The sequence below is a fragment of the Myodes glareolus genome, chromosome 7, assembly GCF_982192425.1.
Source record: "Myodes glareolus chromosome 7, mMyoGla1.1, whole genome shotgun sequence".
Lineage (NCBI taxonomy): Eukaryota > Metazoa > Chordata > Mammalia > Rodentia > Cricetidae > Myodes > Myodes glareolus.
This window is the reverse complement of record NC_142032.1, coordinates 48,946,702-48,963,765: the sequence shown is the minus strand read 5'-3', so window position 1 is coordinate 48,963,765 and position 17,064 is coordinate 48,946,702. Positions and strand designations below refer to the sequence as shown.

The 17,064-nt window shown below is 40.0% G+C and overlaps 1 protein-coding gene across 1 annotated transcript; it reads left to right on the top strand.

Annotated features, from left to right (window-relative positions):
• The first annotated feature begins 2,177 nt into the window (after positions 1-2,177).
• Positions 2,178-3,146, top strand: LOC148121377 (olfactory receptor 5B2-like). Its single transcript, XM_087908684.1, has one exon. It carries the CDS (start codon positions 2,190-2,192, stop codon positions 3,144-3,146), a length of 957 nt encoding a protein of 318 aa, XP_087764810.1. The 5' UTR covers positions 2,178-2,189.
• Positions 3,147-17,064: the final 13,918 nt, after the last annotated feature.

Below are 17,064 nucleotides of genomic sequence, written 5' to 3'. Positions count from 1 at the left end.
CTGCGAAACACATGGAAGTTGTGTGAGAAGCTTTTAATATTTGTTGCAAAGGAGAATATTCCAGAAACTCATTAATATTGACAATATAATTCTTTATTCTTTATGTGTATGAGGGTTTTGTCACAGTTTACTGTGAACTACTCTCACCGCACAAAAGCACTAGATTTTACTCCTTCTGACTGTTTTAGTCCTTTGTTATTGAGACGTTCTCTAGCTCCTTTCCACTTACCCTTCAGCCTCTTATTTATAACTATATTGTATAACTATATTGTAGTCACATCAACTTTTCAAAGAAGCTTCCACATGTAAATAGGCATTTGTCTTTCTGTGTCTGGCTTATTGGTTTTTTTTTTTTTAACACAAACTCCAGTGCATCCATTTTGTTGAAAATGATAGGATTTCATTCTTTCTATAGTGGAATATTATTCTTATGTGTATCTATATAGCTTTTAAAAGTTAGTTCTTGTGGTTTTTAGATTATAATCACGTCATTTCCCCTTCCTTTTCTCCTTTCCAAACATTACCATATTCCTCTCCTTGCTGCTTTGCAGATTCATGGTCTCTTTTTTCATTAATTGCTGTTATTCACACATATTCATATTAATATATTCTCAAATATGTAAGTGCAACATGTATGATGTCAGTCTGTATAATGTTACTTGCATATATGTTTCAGAGCTGACCATTTAGTTTAAAATCTACTTCTCTACTGAAGAAATCGACTCCTAGCTTGATTTCATCTCTAAGGTGTTGTGAAATGAACATGGACATGTGGACAACTTGTTGATAGAACTACCGCTTTCACTTTGGATTCATACCCAGAAGGGAGATTTAACTTTTATTGAAAAGTTTTTTCTTTGAAAATATCAAGCATGTATAGTGTCAATTTTGATTTTTATCATACCTTTTTAATCTCTCTCCCACTCTATTTTCACTCTGCCTGCATACAAATTCCCTTCTCACATTTATGCATTTTTTGAGGAACCTATACAGTAGTTTCTCTAAAAGTATACAGTAACTTACAATCCCCCACACAGTGCATAGGTCTTTCATAGTTCTATTTTCTCTATATTCTATGCATCATTAGTATTTGTTAGATATCTATCTAACTTGTGGAGACTAAGAGACCAACTCCAGCTCCTATCAAGGATCCCAAAGGTGAAATGCTTCTCAGGAGTGAAGGGGTGTAAAGGATTTTTATATTAGTATCACACAGGCTAGTACTCTTCATTTCAAGTACTCTTTATTGTTCTGTTTCTACTCTAATAATCCTATCCTACTTCTTCCTTCTCTGACATACTTCTTCTAGTTTCTTCTATTATTCTAAAAACTCTTCTCCTTCAGGAGCCTTGAAGTGATAAGGAGTTTACTTGCTTACCATGGCAACACAAAGATCCAAGGCCATAAAGAGCAAAATTTCAACCAGGCAGGGAGGGCACAGTGCCCAATGACAACTTAGAGACACATCCACTGTTAGTAGACTGGCAAGTGAAGAATTGGCATGCCTTTTTATTTTTAGTAACTTTGGTTGGACTTCTGTGGCTCTGACCTTGTACATAGCTGTGAGGTTTCACATTTATAATCTATTTACAAAAAGCCTTTAGTTAGTTTTAACTCGTTCTGACATGAAAGTGAGCTAATTGGGAACAATTAGTCTTAGCAAAGGAACAAGACATGATGTTAAGAGTCCACAGTCCTAGGAGGACAAATATATCCAGTTAGGAAACATGTTCTAGTTTCTATTCTATATATCGAAATTATATAGCTAAATGAAAAGTTATCTTCTAGATCACTAACCGATATATGTGCCCAGTAAACAATAAACTGTAGTGCTGTTTGAAATATCCTTAAGCTGTAATGTGAGGGAAAGAGCTCTGCACACAACAAGTCTGAAATGAGGACAACTTAAAACATATGAAAGACAGTATTCCTTAATGTCTTGCAGATAAGGTTGATGAGATGTGCATCTCTGGTGACAATATTCCTCATCACCTTACTAAATGAGGTGTGCACTCCATGAGATCTACATCTCTGATGAGTTGACCCATAAATTATGTGCCAAACTCTCACTGCATAAATCTGCAGTCTGTAGCAAATGACATGATAACTCATTGTATTTTTTCATTTATCATTCTCTTTTTCTCTTTAATTCCAATTTCTGTAGGACATCTGTGGCTTCCAGATAACTGATGGAGAATTGTACCAAAGTGAGAGAGTTCATCCTTCTGGGAGTAACCAATAACCCAGGCCTGCAAGTTCCCCTCTTTATTATGTTCACTCTCATCTACTTCGTTGATGTGGTTGGAAACCTGGGAATAGTAGTGTTGGTTCTTATAGATTCTCGTCTCCACACACCCATGTACTTTTTCCTTTGTAACCTATCTCTTGTAGACTTGGGTTACTCCTCAGCTGTCACTCCCACAGTCATTTCTGAATTTTTCATAGTCACCAAAGTGGTTTCCTATAATGCCTGTGCTGTGCAGATGTTCTTTTTCGTAGGCTTTGCCACGGGAGAAAATTATCTCTTAGCATCAATGGCTTATGACCGCTATGTAGCCGTGTGCAACCCCCTGCATTATTCCACCAGGATGACAACAAGTGTTTGTATCTGCCTGAACATTGGTTGTTATATCTGTGGTTTCTTGAATGCCATTTTTCATGTTGGGGACATATTCAGTCTCTCATTTGGCAAGTCCAATGTGGTCCATCACTTTTTCTGTGATGTTCCAGCACTCATGGCTCTATCTTGCTCCAATATACACCTTAGTGAAGTGGTTCTTGTTTTTTTGTCGACCTTCAATGTCTTCTTTGCTCTTCTGATTATCTTAGTTTCCTATATTTTCATATTTATTACCATCTTGAAGATGAAGTCAGATAGGGGACATCAAAAGGCTTTGTCCACCTGTGCCTCCCACCTCGCCACAGTTTCCATATTTTATAGCACTGTCATTTTCATGTACTTACAGCCTAGCTCCAGTCATTCCATGGATGCAGATAAAACAGCATCTATGTTCTACACTATGATCATCCCCACACTGAATCCTTTGGTCTACAGTCTAAGGAACAAGGAAGTTAACAATGCATTTAAGAAAGTAGTTAAGAGGGCAAAATTTTTATGTAAGAGTGAGATTTCAGACTGGAAATAAATTTCATTGGTCTCTCATATTCATTGTGCATTAGTTAGATTTAAGCTCCCCAAAGCACAGGGGATTCCTGCCTAATACACACCTCTTCAGAAGTCTATTTTATATTAAAAAGTATATTTGCAAATATAATACCTGAGTGAGAAAAACCAAAGAAAATTTTTAGAAATGTGTGTGTGTTGTGAACATGTATAGGCATAAATAGGAAATTTCAGTAGGAATAATTTAAATAATTAAATTGATTCATAACATAAAATTTCCCTTTTTCTTTTAGCACTTGTTTCATCCTTATCTTCCTATGATTTGATACCTCATTTATTTTTAGCATTGAATTATGTTATCTGGTTTTATTATATATTTTCACGTATTGAAATATATTTGGATTGCTTCCAAATATTCAAATTAATTATTAAAGCATTCATAAATATATTTATGGCTGATTTGTTTTTCTTCAACCTCTCTGTCCTGTTGATTTTCATTTTGATTAAATAGTCCACATGAGAAAGAAAAATGTTCCTCAAGAGGTCTATTCTTCTTAGTCCCCAAGAAGATCCTCAACAAGCCTATCCCTCTTAATCAGAACTAAATTCAGTTGTCATGTGATGGCACCACCATCTTGATTAAGGGTAACCAAGGAGACAATGGGTCTCCAAGATATTTTAGAGGATGGATTTTTGAATGATAATTCATGTCCTGTACTGAAAACAAGGTTTATGAACAATAGAATTTAAAAACAATGCTTGTTTAATAATGTATTAAACCTGCTCTTCAATGCTGTTATATGCAAAATAGTACCTTGCTCTGGTAACTAAACTTTGTTATTTAAGAATCACCCAGGTGATAATGGTTCAGCATAGAGAGATCATGAGGAAGAAGTGAGGCTTGCAAATGTGTGACAGTGTAAGTTGATAAAGAGAGCCCAGTTGAATTCTGCAACACAGGGCACAGGAGACCACTTCCTAAGTAGAACCTTAGTAGCACAGACAATAGGAGCAACAATGAATATATGTGACCTCCTGAAGCTGAGAAGTTTCTGTAATGCAAAGAATACTATCATTAAGACAAAAGGGCAACCTACTGAAAGGGATAAGATTTTCACCAACCCCACATCAGACAAAGGTCTGATCTCTAAAATATATAATGAGCTCCCAAGGTCCAAATGAGGAGCAGAAGGAGGGAGAACATGAGCAAGGAAATCAGGACCGCCACGGGTTTGTCCACCCACTGAGACGGTGGGACTGATCTAATAGGAGCTCACCAAGGCCACCTGGACTGGGAGTGATGGAGCATGTGATCAAACCAGACTCTGAATGTCGCTGTCAATGAAGGCTGACTGAGAGGCCAAGGACAATGGCAGTGGGTTTTGATTCTACTGCGTGGACTGACTTTGTGGGAGTCTGCTTTGTTTGGGCGCTCACCTTCATAGACCTGGAAGGAGGGGTGAGGACCTTGGACTTCCCACAGGGTAGGGAACCCTGACTGCTCTTAGGACTGGAGGGGGAGGGGAAAGGAAGGGGAAGGGAAAAGGGATGTGGGGAGGAACTGGAAATTTTTAATAAATAAATAAATTTAAAAAGAAGAACTCAAGAAACTAGACATTAAAACTGTAATTGATATTTTATGCTATTTGTGGCTATCATGAAAGGTGATGTTTCTCTGATTTCCCTCTCTGCTTCTTTATCCTTTGTGTATAGGAGGGCCACTGATTTTTTGGAGTTGATCTTGTATCCTGCCACGTTACTAAAGGTGCTTATCAGCTGTAGGAGTTCTTTGGTAGAGTTTTCGGGGTCACTTATGTAAACTATCATATCGTCAGCAAATAACGAAAGTTTAACTTCATCCTTTCGAATACGAATCCCCTTGATCTCCTGATGTTGTCTTATTGGTATTGCTAGAACTTCAAGCACTATACTGAAGAAGTATGGAGAGAGTGGACAGCCTTGTCGCATTCCTGATTTTAGTGGAAAGGCTTTGAGTTTCTCTCCATTCAGTTTGATGTTAGTTGTCGGCTTGCTGTATATTGCTTTTATTATATTTAGGTATGATCCTTGTAACCCCAGTCTCTCCAACACCTTTATCATAAATGGGTGTTGAATTTTGTCAAATGCTTTTTCAGCATCTAGTGAGATGATCATATGGTTTTTTTCTTTCAGTTTATTTATATGATGGATTACATTGATAGATTTGTGTACGTTGAACCAGCCCTGCATCTCTGGAATGAAGCCGACTTGATCAAAATGGATAATTTTTCTAATGTGTTCTTGGATTCGGTTTGCCAGTATTTTATTGAGAATTTTTGTGTCGATGTTCATGTTCATCCATTGTTGGTGGGAATGCAAACTCGTGCAGCCACTGTGGAAATCAGTGTGGCGGTTTCTCAGGAAACTGGGAGTCAACCTCCCTCAGGACCCAGCAATTCCACTCTTGGGAATATACCCTAGAGATTCCCTAACATACTACAAAAGCATTTGTTCTACTATGTTCATAGCAGCATTATTTGTAATAGCCATAACCTGGAAACAGCCTAGGTGCCCCTCAATAGAAGAATAGTTAAAAAAAGGTGTGGAACATATACACATTAGAGTTTTACTCAGCGGTAAAAAATAATGACATCTTGAATTTTGCATGCAAATGGATGGAAATAGAAAACGCTTTACTGAGTGAGGTAAGCCAGACCCAAAAAGAGGAACACGGTATGTATTCACTCATAAGTGGATTCTAACCATAATTAAAGGTCTTTGAGCCTATTATTCGTGATCCTAGAGAAGCTAAATAAGAAGATGAACCTGATGAAGATTATTTAGCTATCCGCCAGGAGGTAGGAAATAGACAAGGTAACCTCAGGTGCATGGGGGGGGGTGTGGGAGGGTTGTTGGAAGGGGAGAGGGTTAGAGAGAAGGGAGTAGGGGAGGAATGGAGAAAGCTCGGTGGCCTGGGATGGGGGGGGAAGGGAGGAAGGATGAATATGGGATCAGGGAAGAATATATTTCAACTAAGGGAGTCATTTTAGGGTTTACAGGAGACTTGATTATATATGGGATCCCAGGTCCAAGGAGAAATCCCCCAGATTGTTCTCTGGACAGAGGAGAGGGTGCCTGAACCGGCCGTGGCCCATAACCATACTGATGTATATTTTGCTTATCACCATAGATCCTTCATCTGGCGAAGGACGGCGATACAGACGGAGACCCACATTGGAGCACTGGACTGAGCCCCCCAAGGTTCAAATGAAGAGCAGAAGGAGGAAGAACATGAAAAAGGAAATCCGGGCTGCGAGGGATGCTATCACCCACTGATACAAGGGAACGGATCTAATGAGAGTTTACCAAGGCCAGTTGTACTGGGACTGAACGAGGACGTGATCTGACCAGATTCTCGGAATTTGGCTGGATTCTCTGAATGTGACTGGCCCGAAGTCTTTCTGAAAAGCCATTGACTATGATACTGGGACTTGTTTCATCTGCATATACTGGATTTTGGGGATCCAGTCTGTTTGGATACTCACCTTCCTGGACCTGGAGGGAGGGGGAGGAACTTGAACTTCCCACAGGGCAGGAAACCCTGACTGTCCTAAGGGACAAAGAGGGAGGAGGAGAGGGAGTGGGGGGAGTGGGAGGGTGTTGGGAAGAGGGGCGGAAATGGAAACTTTTATAATTTAATAAAATTTACTTTAAAAAAAGCTGTAATTGACTCATTTAAAAATAGGGTACTGAACTGAACAGAGAATTCTCAACAGAAGTTTAAATGGCCAAAAGACACTTAAGGTCATTATCAACCTCCTTAGCCATTAGGGAAATGCAAATCAAAACAACTTTGAGATATCATCTTACACCTGTCAGAATAGCCAAACTCAAAAACACCAATGATAGCCTACGCTGGAGAGGATGTGGGGTAAGGAGGACACTCATCCATTGTTGGTGGGAATGCAAACTTGTACAGCCACTTTGGAAATCAGTGTGTCTGTTTCTCAGGAAACTTGGAGTCAACCTCCCTCAAGATCCAGCAGTTCCACTCTTGGGAATATACCCAAGAGATGCTCAATCATACTACAAAAGCATTTGTTCAACTATGTTCATAACAGCACTATTTGTAATAGCCAGAACCTGGAGGCAACCTAGGTGCCCCTCAATATAAAAAAAGATAAAGAATGTGTGGCACATATACACTTTAGAGTTCTACTCAGTGGTAAAAAACAATGACATCTTGAATTTTGCATGCAAATGGATGGAAACAGAAAACACTTTACTGATTGAGATAACCCAGACCTAAAAGAATGAATATGGTATGTACTCACTCATAAGTGGATTATATCCATAAACAAAGGACATTGAGCCTATAGTTCATGACCCTAGAGAAACTAAATAAGAAGGTGAACCCAAAGAAAAACATATATTTATCCTCCTGGATAGTGGAAGTAGACAAGATCGCCGGGCAAAAGTTGGAAGCAGGGGGGTGGGGGTAGGTTGAGGGGAAGGGAGATGGGGAGAGAGAGGGGAGAAGGAGAGGACTGGGGAGAATTTGGGGGAATGAGATGGTGAGATGGAGGAAGAGTAGATATGGGAGCAGGGAAGAAGATATCTTAACTAAGGGCAACATTTTAGGGTTGGCAAGAGACTTGACTCTAGAGGGGTTCCCAGGTGTCCAAGGGAATTTCCCCAGATAGGTCCATGGGCAGCAGAGGAGAGGGTGCCTGAACTGGCCTTGTCCCATAGCCACACTGATGAATCTCTTGCGTATCACCATAGAATTTTCATCTGGAGATGGATGGAGATAGTGACAGAGACCCACACTTGAGCACTGGACTGAGATCCCAAGGCCCAGATGAAGAGCAGAAGGATGGAGAAGATGAGCAAGGAAGCCAGGACAGCGAGGGGTGCAACCACTCTCGGAGACCTTGGGACTAATCTAATGGGAGCTCACCAAGGCCAGCTGGACTGGGACTGAACAAGCATGTGATCAAATCATACTCTCTGAATGTGGCCGGCAATGATGGCTGACTGAGAAGCCAAGGACAATGGCACTGGGTTTTGATTCTTCTGTATGTACTGGCTTTGTGGGAGCCTAGTCTGTTTGGATGCTCATCTTTCTAGACTTGGATGGAGGGTGGAGGACCTTGGACTTCCCACAGGGCGGTGAACCGTGACTGTTCTTAGGACTGTAGAGGGAGAGGGAAAGGGAATGGAGGAAGTGGGAGGGGAAGAGCGGAGGAGGTGGAAATTTTTAATAAATAAGTAAATAATAAAAAAAGAAACAGAAGAAAGGTGGGGAGGACAGATAGAGAGAGCACAAGTGTGGGTGGAGCTTTGCACTTGTGTTCAGTCAAGGAACTGCTTGCCATACTCAGAGAGGTGTCAGATTTCCAAGGGGCAGTGCCAAGGTATGCCTGAATGCTAACAATCATAACAGAGGGAAAAGTGCAGTTGTGAAATATCAAGGTAATGATTTTCTGGTCAGTGTGTGTGGGAGGGGGGGCAACATGGCGAACAGCATTGAAGGGTTGAAACATTAGGAAAGGTGAGAACCACTGACTTAGAGAATGTCTTCCCTTATCTGTTCATGCTTCAGGAAGTATGTCTAGCCTCATTGTTGCTAACTTTGTTAAACTGAGTTATATAAAAAATTGCTATATTCTGGAATGGTGAACTATAAAAGAATCAGGAAAATTCGGTCTTTGTTGACTGTGTACATGAGTTAAAAGTTTTATTTTGATAATAAAAGGAGCTTCAGTTGAGAAATTGTTATTTTTAAGGATCAACATTGTTTAAAATATTATTTTTTTCTTTTATTTATTCTCTGTGCTCTTCTCATCTCCATCCTATTCATTTCCCCTCCCTTAGCATCCACCCTCTGCCCTTGCACCCTTGCCCTCCCCCAAAGGAAATAAAACAAAAATTAAGAGAAAAAAGAAGGAAAAATCAATCTTGTCATGAAAATTGTAGTGTGCCACAGTGAGTCACACTGTTCATGCTTTTATCCATATATCTTTACTTGTAAGTGTTCATTGGAGAGTCATTGGTCTGGTTTTAGGCCTCTGGCTTCTGCTACAAAAAAGATGCTGGGGATACTAACCTTCCTGGACCTGGAGGGAGGGGGGAGGAACTTGAACTTCCCACAGGGCAGGAAACCCTGACTACTCTTAGGGATGGAGAGGGAGGAGGGGAGGGAGTGGGGGAAGTGGGAGGGTGTTGGGAGGAGGGGCGGAAATGGAAACTTTTATAATTTTATAAACTTTAAAAAAAGAAGATGCTGGGGGCCCTCACTGAAACTCCTCTAGGTTCTCCTGCTGTTGCCCTGTGTTGTGGAGATCCTGCAGCTTTTGGGTCTGCAGGACTGGTCCCTTACATGCTCTAGTACATCACAGATGGGATGGATGTTGAGGTGAGCCAACGCATAACCCTGGTTCTGAGCCTGGCTACTTGCAGGGTTGGTCAGCCTGCCAACTCTTCCATGTGTCCTTACTATGGTGAGGTAATGCAGGGTGAACTCTCTTTCAATACCCTTGTGAGCTCACCCATTGCAGCATTGAGCGGGGTGAGGGGCAAAGTTCTCCAGCTTTCAGGTCCTCATCCTCAGGGTTGAATTTCCCCCACCTACACCTTCAGGTCCAGTTCTTCTGTGTTGGGCAGATGTGGCATAAGGGCTACTCTCCCAAGTTATGCAACTGATGAGAGGGCAGAGATAGTTCAGTTCTTATGGCCTAAAGGGCTGCTCTCTCACCTACTAAAGCTCAACTCAACAGAGGTAAAGCTATAAAGTCCTTTTCCCAAGGTCAGGTGTTTAGATAAAATTCCCATTCCCTCAGGGGACTTGAAGAAATTCCCTGCTTACTAAAAAGGGAGTCAGTCTCCTTAACTCTGACAAAAGGAACTTATGGCCCTTCCATTAACGCATGACTGTGGTGTCTATTAATTTTTCAAGGGTAATGCCAGTCTCTAGGCTCCCCCAGTACTTGCTTGTAACAACAACAAAGCATACAACAACAAATCCTAGTCTTATAAAAGCTAATAAGCTAATGTTAACTGTTAAGAATAATAAAGAAAAGTCTAACTGTATTTGGACATGACCACAGGGATAGAGAAGTCCCACCAGTGGGTACTGTGGGAGCACTCACAGTGGTCAAGCTGCCACTGGTGGGGACACTGGAAAATAGTTTATTGCTAGTTCCATAATGGTTCCCTCAATCAAGATATCTTTTCCTTGATTTCATTCTCTGTCCTTCCCTCATCTCAATTCTCCCATTCCCTCAAATTTTCTTTCTCCTTTCCTTTACCCCCTCCACTTCTATCCTCCTTTGCCCACCCCCACCCCATGATCCCAATTTTCTCAGGGGACTTTGTCTATTTCCCATTCCCAGGGGTATCTATATATGTTTCTCTAATGATTTTTCTTGTTACTTAGCTTCTCTGGAGTTGCGGATTAAAGGCTCCTTATCTTTTACTTTACACAAGTATCCACTTAAAAGTGAGTTCGTACATGTTCACCTTTCTGGGTTTGGGTTACCTCATTCAGGTTGGGTTTTTCTAGTTCCATCCATTTGCATGCAAATGTCAAAATGTCATTTTTCCCCCGCTAGTAGTACACCATTGTGTAAATATACCACATTTTCTCTATCCATTCTTTGATTGAGGGGCATCTAGGTTGTTTCCAGGTTCTGGCTATTACAAATAGTGCTGCTATGAACAAAGTTGAACTAATGCTTTTGTAGTATGATTGGGTATCCTTTGGTTATATGCCCAAGAGTGGTATTGCTGGGTCTTGAGTTAGGTTGATTCCCAATTTTCTGAGAAACTGCCATACTGATTTCCAAAGTGGTTGTACAAGTTTGAATTCCCACCAGCAGTGGAGGAGTGTTTTCCTTACTCTGCATCCTCTTCAGCATAAGCTATCATTGGTATTTTTGAACTTAGTCATTCTGACTGGTGTAAAATGGTATGTCAGAGTCAGTTTGATTTGCATTTCCCTGATGGCTAAGGATGCTGAACATTTCCTTAACTGTAACTGTCCTTTGACTATTTGAGATTCTTCTTTGGAGAATTCTCTGTTCAGATATGTACCTCATTTTTAATTGGATTATTTAGAATTTTGTTGTCTAGTTTATTGAGTTCTTTATATATTTTGAATATTCGCTCTGTCTCATGTGGGGTTGGTGAAGATTTTTTCCCATTTTGTAGGCTGCCTTTTTGTGCTATTGACTGTGTCCTTTGCTTTGCAGAAGCTTCTCAAATAAATAAAATTTTTAAAAAAAGTAAAAAAAAAGAGTAAAGTAGGACTGGAGAAATGGCTCAGCTGTTAAAGACCAGGATCACAACCCAAACTATATTTAAGAAAGTGATATGACATGTGGATGGGAATGTGTAGGCAGGAAATACATCAGTCTCTGTGTAGGAATATGTTTGTGGAATCCAAAAGAGGGCATCAGATTTCTTGGGTCTTGAGCTGCAGGTAGTAGAGTTCCATCTAATGAAAGTGTTGGGAAACTAGTTCAGGCACTCTGCAAGAGCAATTCACAATTTTAATCACGGACTCATCTGTTTACATATATTTTTTGTTTCTATCTTTGTTTTTAATTAATTTATAAAAATTTCCACTTCCGCCCCTCCTCCCAATACCCTCCCACTCCCCCCACTCCCTCTCTTCCTCTGTCTCCAGTCCTAAGAGCAGTCAGGGTTTCCTGCCCTGTGGGAAATTCAAGTTCTTCCCCCCTCCCTCCAGGTCTGGGAAGGTGAGCATCCAAACAGACTAAGATCCCAAAAAGCCAGTACATGCAGAGAAAACAAGTCCCAGTGTCATTATCAATGGCTTTTCAGACAGTCCCCGTGTCAGCCACATTCAGAGAATTCGGTTTGATCACATGCTCATTCAGTCTCAGTCCATCTGGCCTTGGTGAGCTCTCATTAGATTAGTCCCCTTATATCAGTGGGTGAAACGCACCCCTCGCGGTCCTGACTTCATTGTTTATGTTCTCCCTCCTTCTGCTCCTCATTTGGACCTTGGGGACTCAGTCCAGTGCTCCCATGTGGGTCTCTGTCTCAATCTCCATCCATCGTCAGATGAAGGTTCCCTCTGATCCTGACTTCCTTGTTCACGTTCTCTCTCCTTCTGCTCCTCATTTGGACCTTAGGGAGTTAAGTCCATTGTTCCAATGTGGCTCTCTGTCTCTATCTCCATCCATCGCCAGATGAAGGTTCTATGGTGATATGCAAAATATTCGTCAGTATGGTAATGGGCCAAGGCCAGTTCAGGCCCTCTCTCCTCTGCTGTCCAGGGAACAACATGGGAATTTCTCCTTGGACCAGGGAACCCCTCCAGAATCAAGTCTCTTGCAAACCTTAAAATGGCTCCCTTAGTTGAGATATATACTTCCCCGCTCCCATATCCATCCTTCCTCCCTCTCCCATCCCATTCCCCCAAGCTTTCCCCAATCCTCCCCTACTCCCTTCTCTCTAACCCTTTCCCCTTCCTCCCCCCCCGCCCCCCGTGCACCCAAGTTTGCCTGGCAATCTTGTCTACTTCCAATATCCAGGAGGATAACTACATGATTTTCTTCAGGTTCACCTTCTTATTTAGCTTCTCTAGGATCACGAATTATAGGCTCAAAGACCTTTAATTATGGCTAGAATCCACTTATGAGTGAATACATACCATATTCCTCTTTTTGGGTCTGGGTTACCTCACTCAGGAAAGCGTTTTCTATTTCCATCCATTTGCATGAAAAATTCAATATGTCATTGTTTTTTACTGCTAAGTAAAACTCTAATTTGTAAATGTTCCACAACTTATTTAACCATTCTTCTATTGCGGGGCACCTAGGTTGTTACCAGGTTCTGGCTATTACAAATAGTGCTGTTATGAACATAGTTGAACAAATGCTTTTGTGGTATGATAGGGCACCTCTTGGGTATATTCCCAAGAGTGGAATTGCTGGGTCCTGAGGGAGGTTGACTCCCAGTTTCCTGAGAAACCGCCACACTGATTTCCACAGTGGCTGCACAAAGTTTGCGTTCCCACCAACAATGGATGAGTGTTCCCCTCACTCCATATCCTCTCCAGCATAGACTATCATTGGTGTTTTTGACTTTAGCTATTCTGACAGGTGTAAGATGGTATCTCAAAGTGGTTTTGATTTACATTTCCCTGATCGCTAAGGAGGTTGAGCATGACCTTAAGTGTATTTTGGCCATTCGAAGGTCTTCTGTTGAGAATTCTCTGTTCAGATCAGTACCCCATTTTTTAATTGGGTTAATTAGAGTTTTAGTGTCTAGTTTCTTGAGTTCTTTGTATATTTTGGAGATCAGACCTTTGTCTGATGAGGGGTTAGTTAAGATATTATCCCAGTTGGAAGGTAGCATGTTTGTCTTACTAACAGTGTCCTTTGCTTTACAGAAGCTTCTCAGTTTCAGGAGGTCCCATTTATTCATTGATTCTCTTATTGTCTGTGCTACTGGGGTTCTACTTAGGAAGTGGTCTTCTGTGCCTACGTCTTGTAGAGTACTTCCTACTTTCTCTTCTATCAGGTTCAAAGTGGGCAGATTAATGTTGAGGTCTTTAATCCATTTGGACTTGAGTTTTATGCATGGTGATAGAAAAGGATCTACTTTGATTCTTCTACAGGTTGACATCCAGTTATGCCAGAACCATTTGTTAAAGATGCTATCCTTCTTCCATTGTATACCTTTAGCTCACTTGTCAAAAATTAGGTATTCATAGGTTTGAAGGGTTAATATCTGTATCTTCTATTTGATTCCATAGGTCGACTTCTTTGTTCTTATGCCAATACCAAGCTGTTTTCAATACTATTGCTCTGAAATAAAGTTTGAAGTCAGGGATGGTTATACCTCCAGAAGTTCCTTTATTATAGCAGATTGTTTTGGCTATCCTGGGTTTTTTGTTTTTCCATACAAAGTTGATTATTGTTCTCTCAAATTCTGTGAAGAATTTTGATGGGATTTTGATGGGGATTTCATTGAATCTATAGATTGCTTTTGGTAGAATTGCCATTTTAACTATGTTGATCCTCCCAATCTAATAGCAAATGAGATCTTTCCATTTTCTGGTATCCTCTTCAATTTCTTTCTTCAAAGACTTAAAGTTCTTGTTAAATAACTTTAACCAAGTAAGGTCTTTCACTTCCTTGGTTAGAGTTATCCCAAGATATTTTATGCTATGTGTGGCTATTGTGAAAGGTGAAGTTTCTCTGATTTCCCTCCCTGCTTCTTTATCCTTCGTGTACAGGTGTGCAACTGATTTTTGGAGTTGATCTTGTATACTGCCACATTACTAAAGGTGTTTATCAGATGTAGGAGTTCTTTGGTAGAGTTTTTGGGGTCACATATGTACACTATCATATCATCTGCAAATAACGAGAGTTTAACTTCTTCCTTTCCAATTCGAATCCCCATGATCCCCTTATTTTGTCTAATAGCTATTGCTAGAAGTTCAAGCACTATATTGAAGAGGTATGGGGAGAGTGGACAGTCTTGTCATGTTCCTAATTTTAGTGGAATGGCTTTGAGTTTCCATTCAGTTTGATGTTAGCTGTTGGCTTGCTGTAAATAGCTTTTATTATATTTAGGTATGATCCTTGTATCCCCAATCTCTTGAAAACCTTTATCATAAGTGGGTGTTGAATTTTGTCAAATGCTTTTTCAGCATCTAATGAAATGATCATATGGTTTTTTTCTTTCAGTTTATTTATATCATGGATTAAATTGATAGATTTGCGTATGTTGGACTAGCCCTGCATCTCTGGGATGAAGCCTACTTGGTCACAATGGATAATTTTTCTAATGTGTTCTTGGATTCGGTTTGCCAGTATTGTGTCGATAATTTTTGCCTCAATGTTCATGAGTGAGACTGGCCTGTAATTCTCTTTCTTGGTTGTATCTTTATGTGGTTTTTGTATCAGGGTAACTGTAGCTTCATAAAAAGAGTTTGGCAATGACTCTTCTGTTTCTATACTGTGAAATACCTTAAGGAGTATAGGTATCAGCTCTTCTTGGAAGTTCTGGTAGAATTCTGCATTGAAACCATCAGGCCCTGGGCTTTTTTTGGTCAGGAGGTTTTCGATAACAGCTTCTAATTCTTCGTGACTAACAGGTCTATTTAGATTGTTTACCTGGTCCTGATTTAACTTTGGTAAATGGTACTTATCTAAAAACAAGTCCATTTCTTGTACATTTTCCAACTTTGTGGCATATAGGCTTTGGTAGTAAGCTCTAATGATTCTCTGAATTTCCTCTGTGTCTGTGGTTATGTCCCCCTTTTCATTTCTAATCTCATTAATTTGAGTCTTCTCTCTCTGCTGTTTTATTAGTTTGGCTAGGGGTTTGTCAATCTTGTTGATTTTCTCCAAAAACCAGCTCTTTGTTTCGTTGATTCTTTGGATTGTATTCTGTGTTTATATTTTGTTGATTTCAGCCATCAGTTTGATTATTTCCAGTCCTCTACTCCTCCTGGGTGAGTCTGTTTCTTTTTTTCCCAGAGCTTTCAGGTGTGCTGTTAAGTTTCCAATGTGAGCTTTCTCTGTTTTCTTTAATTGGGCACTTAGTGCTATGAACTATCCCCTTAGCACTGCTTTCATTGTGTTCCATAGGTTTGAGTATGTTGTGTCTTTATTTTCATTAAATTCAGGGAAGACTTTATTTTCTTTCTTTATTTCTTCCTTGACCGAGGGGTGATTCAGTAGTTGACTGTTCAATTTCCATGAGTTTGTAGGCTTTCTGGTATTAGAATTGTTGTTGAATTCTAACTTTATTCCATGGTGATTGGACAAGACACAGGTGGTTACTAATATTTTTTGGATCTGTGGAAGTTTGTTCTGTTCCCGAGTATGTGATCAATTTTCGAGAAGGTTCCATGAGCTGCAGAGAAGAAGGTATATTCTTTCCTATTTGGGTGGAATGTTCTATAGATATCTGTTAAGTCTATTTGATTCATTACTTCTATTAATTCTCTTATTTCCCTGTTGGGTTTCTGTCTGAGTGACCTGTCCATTGGTGAGAGAGGTATCTTGAAGTCTCCTACTATTAGTGTGTGTGATTTGATGACTGCCTTGAGTTCTAAAAGTTTTTCTTTTACATAAGTGGGTGCTTTTTTATTAGGGGCATAGATATTCAGGATTGAGACTTCCTCCTGATGTACTGTTCCTGTTATGAGAATAAAATTTACAATCCATCTCTTCTGATTAATTTTAGTTTGAAGTCAGTTTTGTTGGAAATAAGAATGGCCACACCTGCTTGTTTCTTAGGTCTGTTTGCTTGAAAAACCTTTTCCCAACACTTTATTCTGAGTAGATGTCTGTCTTTGTAGTTGAAGTGTGTTTCTTGTAAACAGCAGAATGTTGGATCCCATTTTCGTGTCCAATATCTTAGTCTGTGCCTTTTTATAGGTGAGTTGAGTCCATTAATATTAAGTGATATTAATGACCAGTGGTTGTTGACTTCAGTTATTTTATTTATTTATTTATTTATTTATTTATTTATTTATTTTGTGTAGTAGAGTTTGTGTGTTTCCCTTCTTTGAGTTGTGCTTGTGAAGGGTCACTAGATGTCTGAGTTGTTGTAGGCAGTGTTGGCAATGTTAGATTCCTTGGGTTGCGATTTTCCTTCTAGTACTTTCTGTAAGGCTGGATTTGTGGCTATGAATTGTTTAAATTTGTTTTTATCCTGGAATATTTTGTTTTCTCCATTGATAGTGAATGTTAGCTTGGCTGGGTATAGTAGTCTGGACTTGCGTTCATGGTTTCTTAGCTTCTGCACTACCTTTATCCAGGACCTTCTGGCTTTCATGGTTTCCAATGAGATGTCCAGTGTAAGTCTTTTAGGTTTACCTTTATAAGTTACTTGACCCTGTTCCGTTGCAGCTCTTAAAAATATTTCTTTAATCTGTATCTTTTGTGTTTTGATTATTATATGGTGAGGTG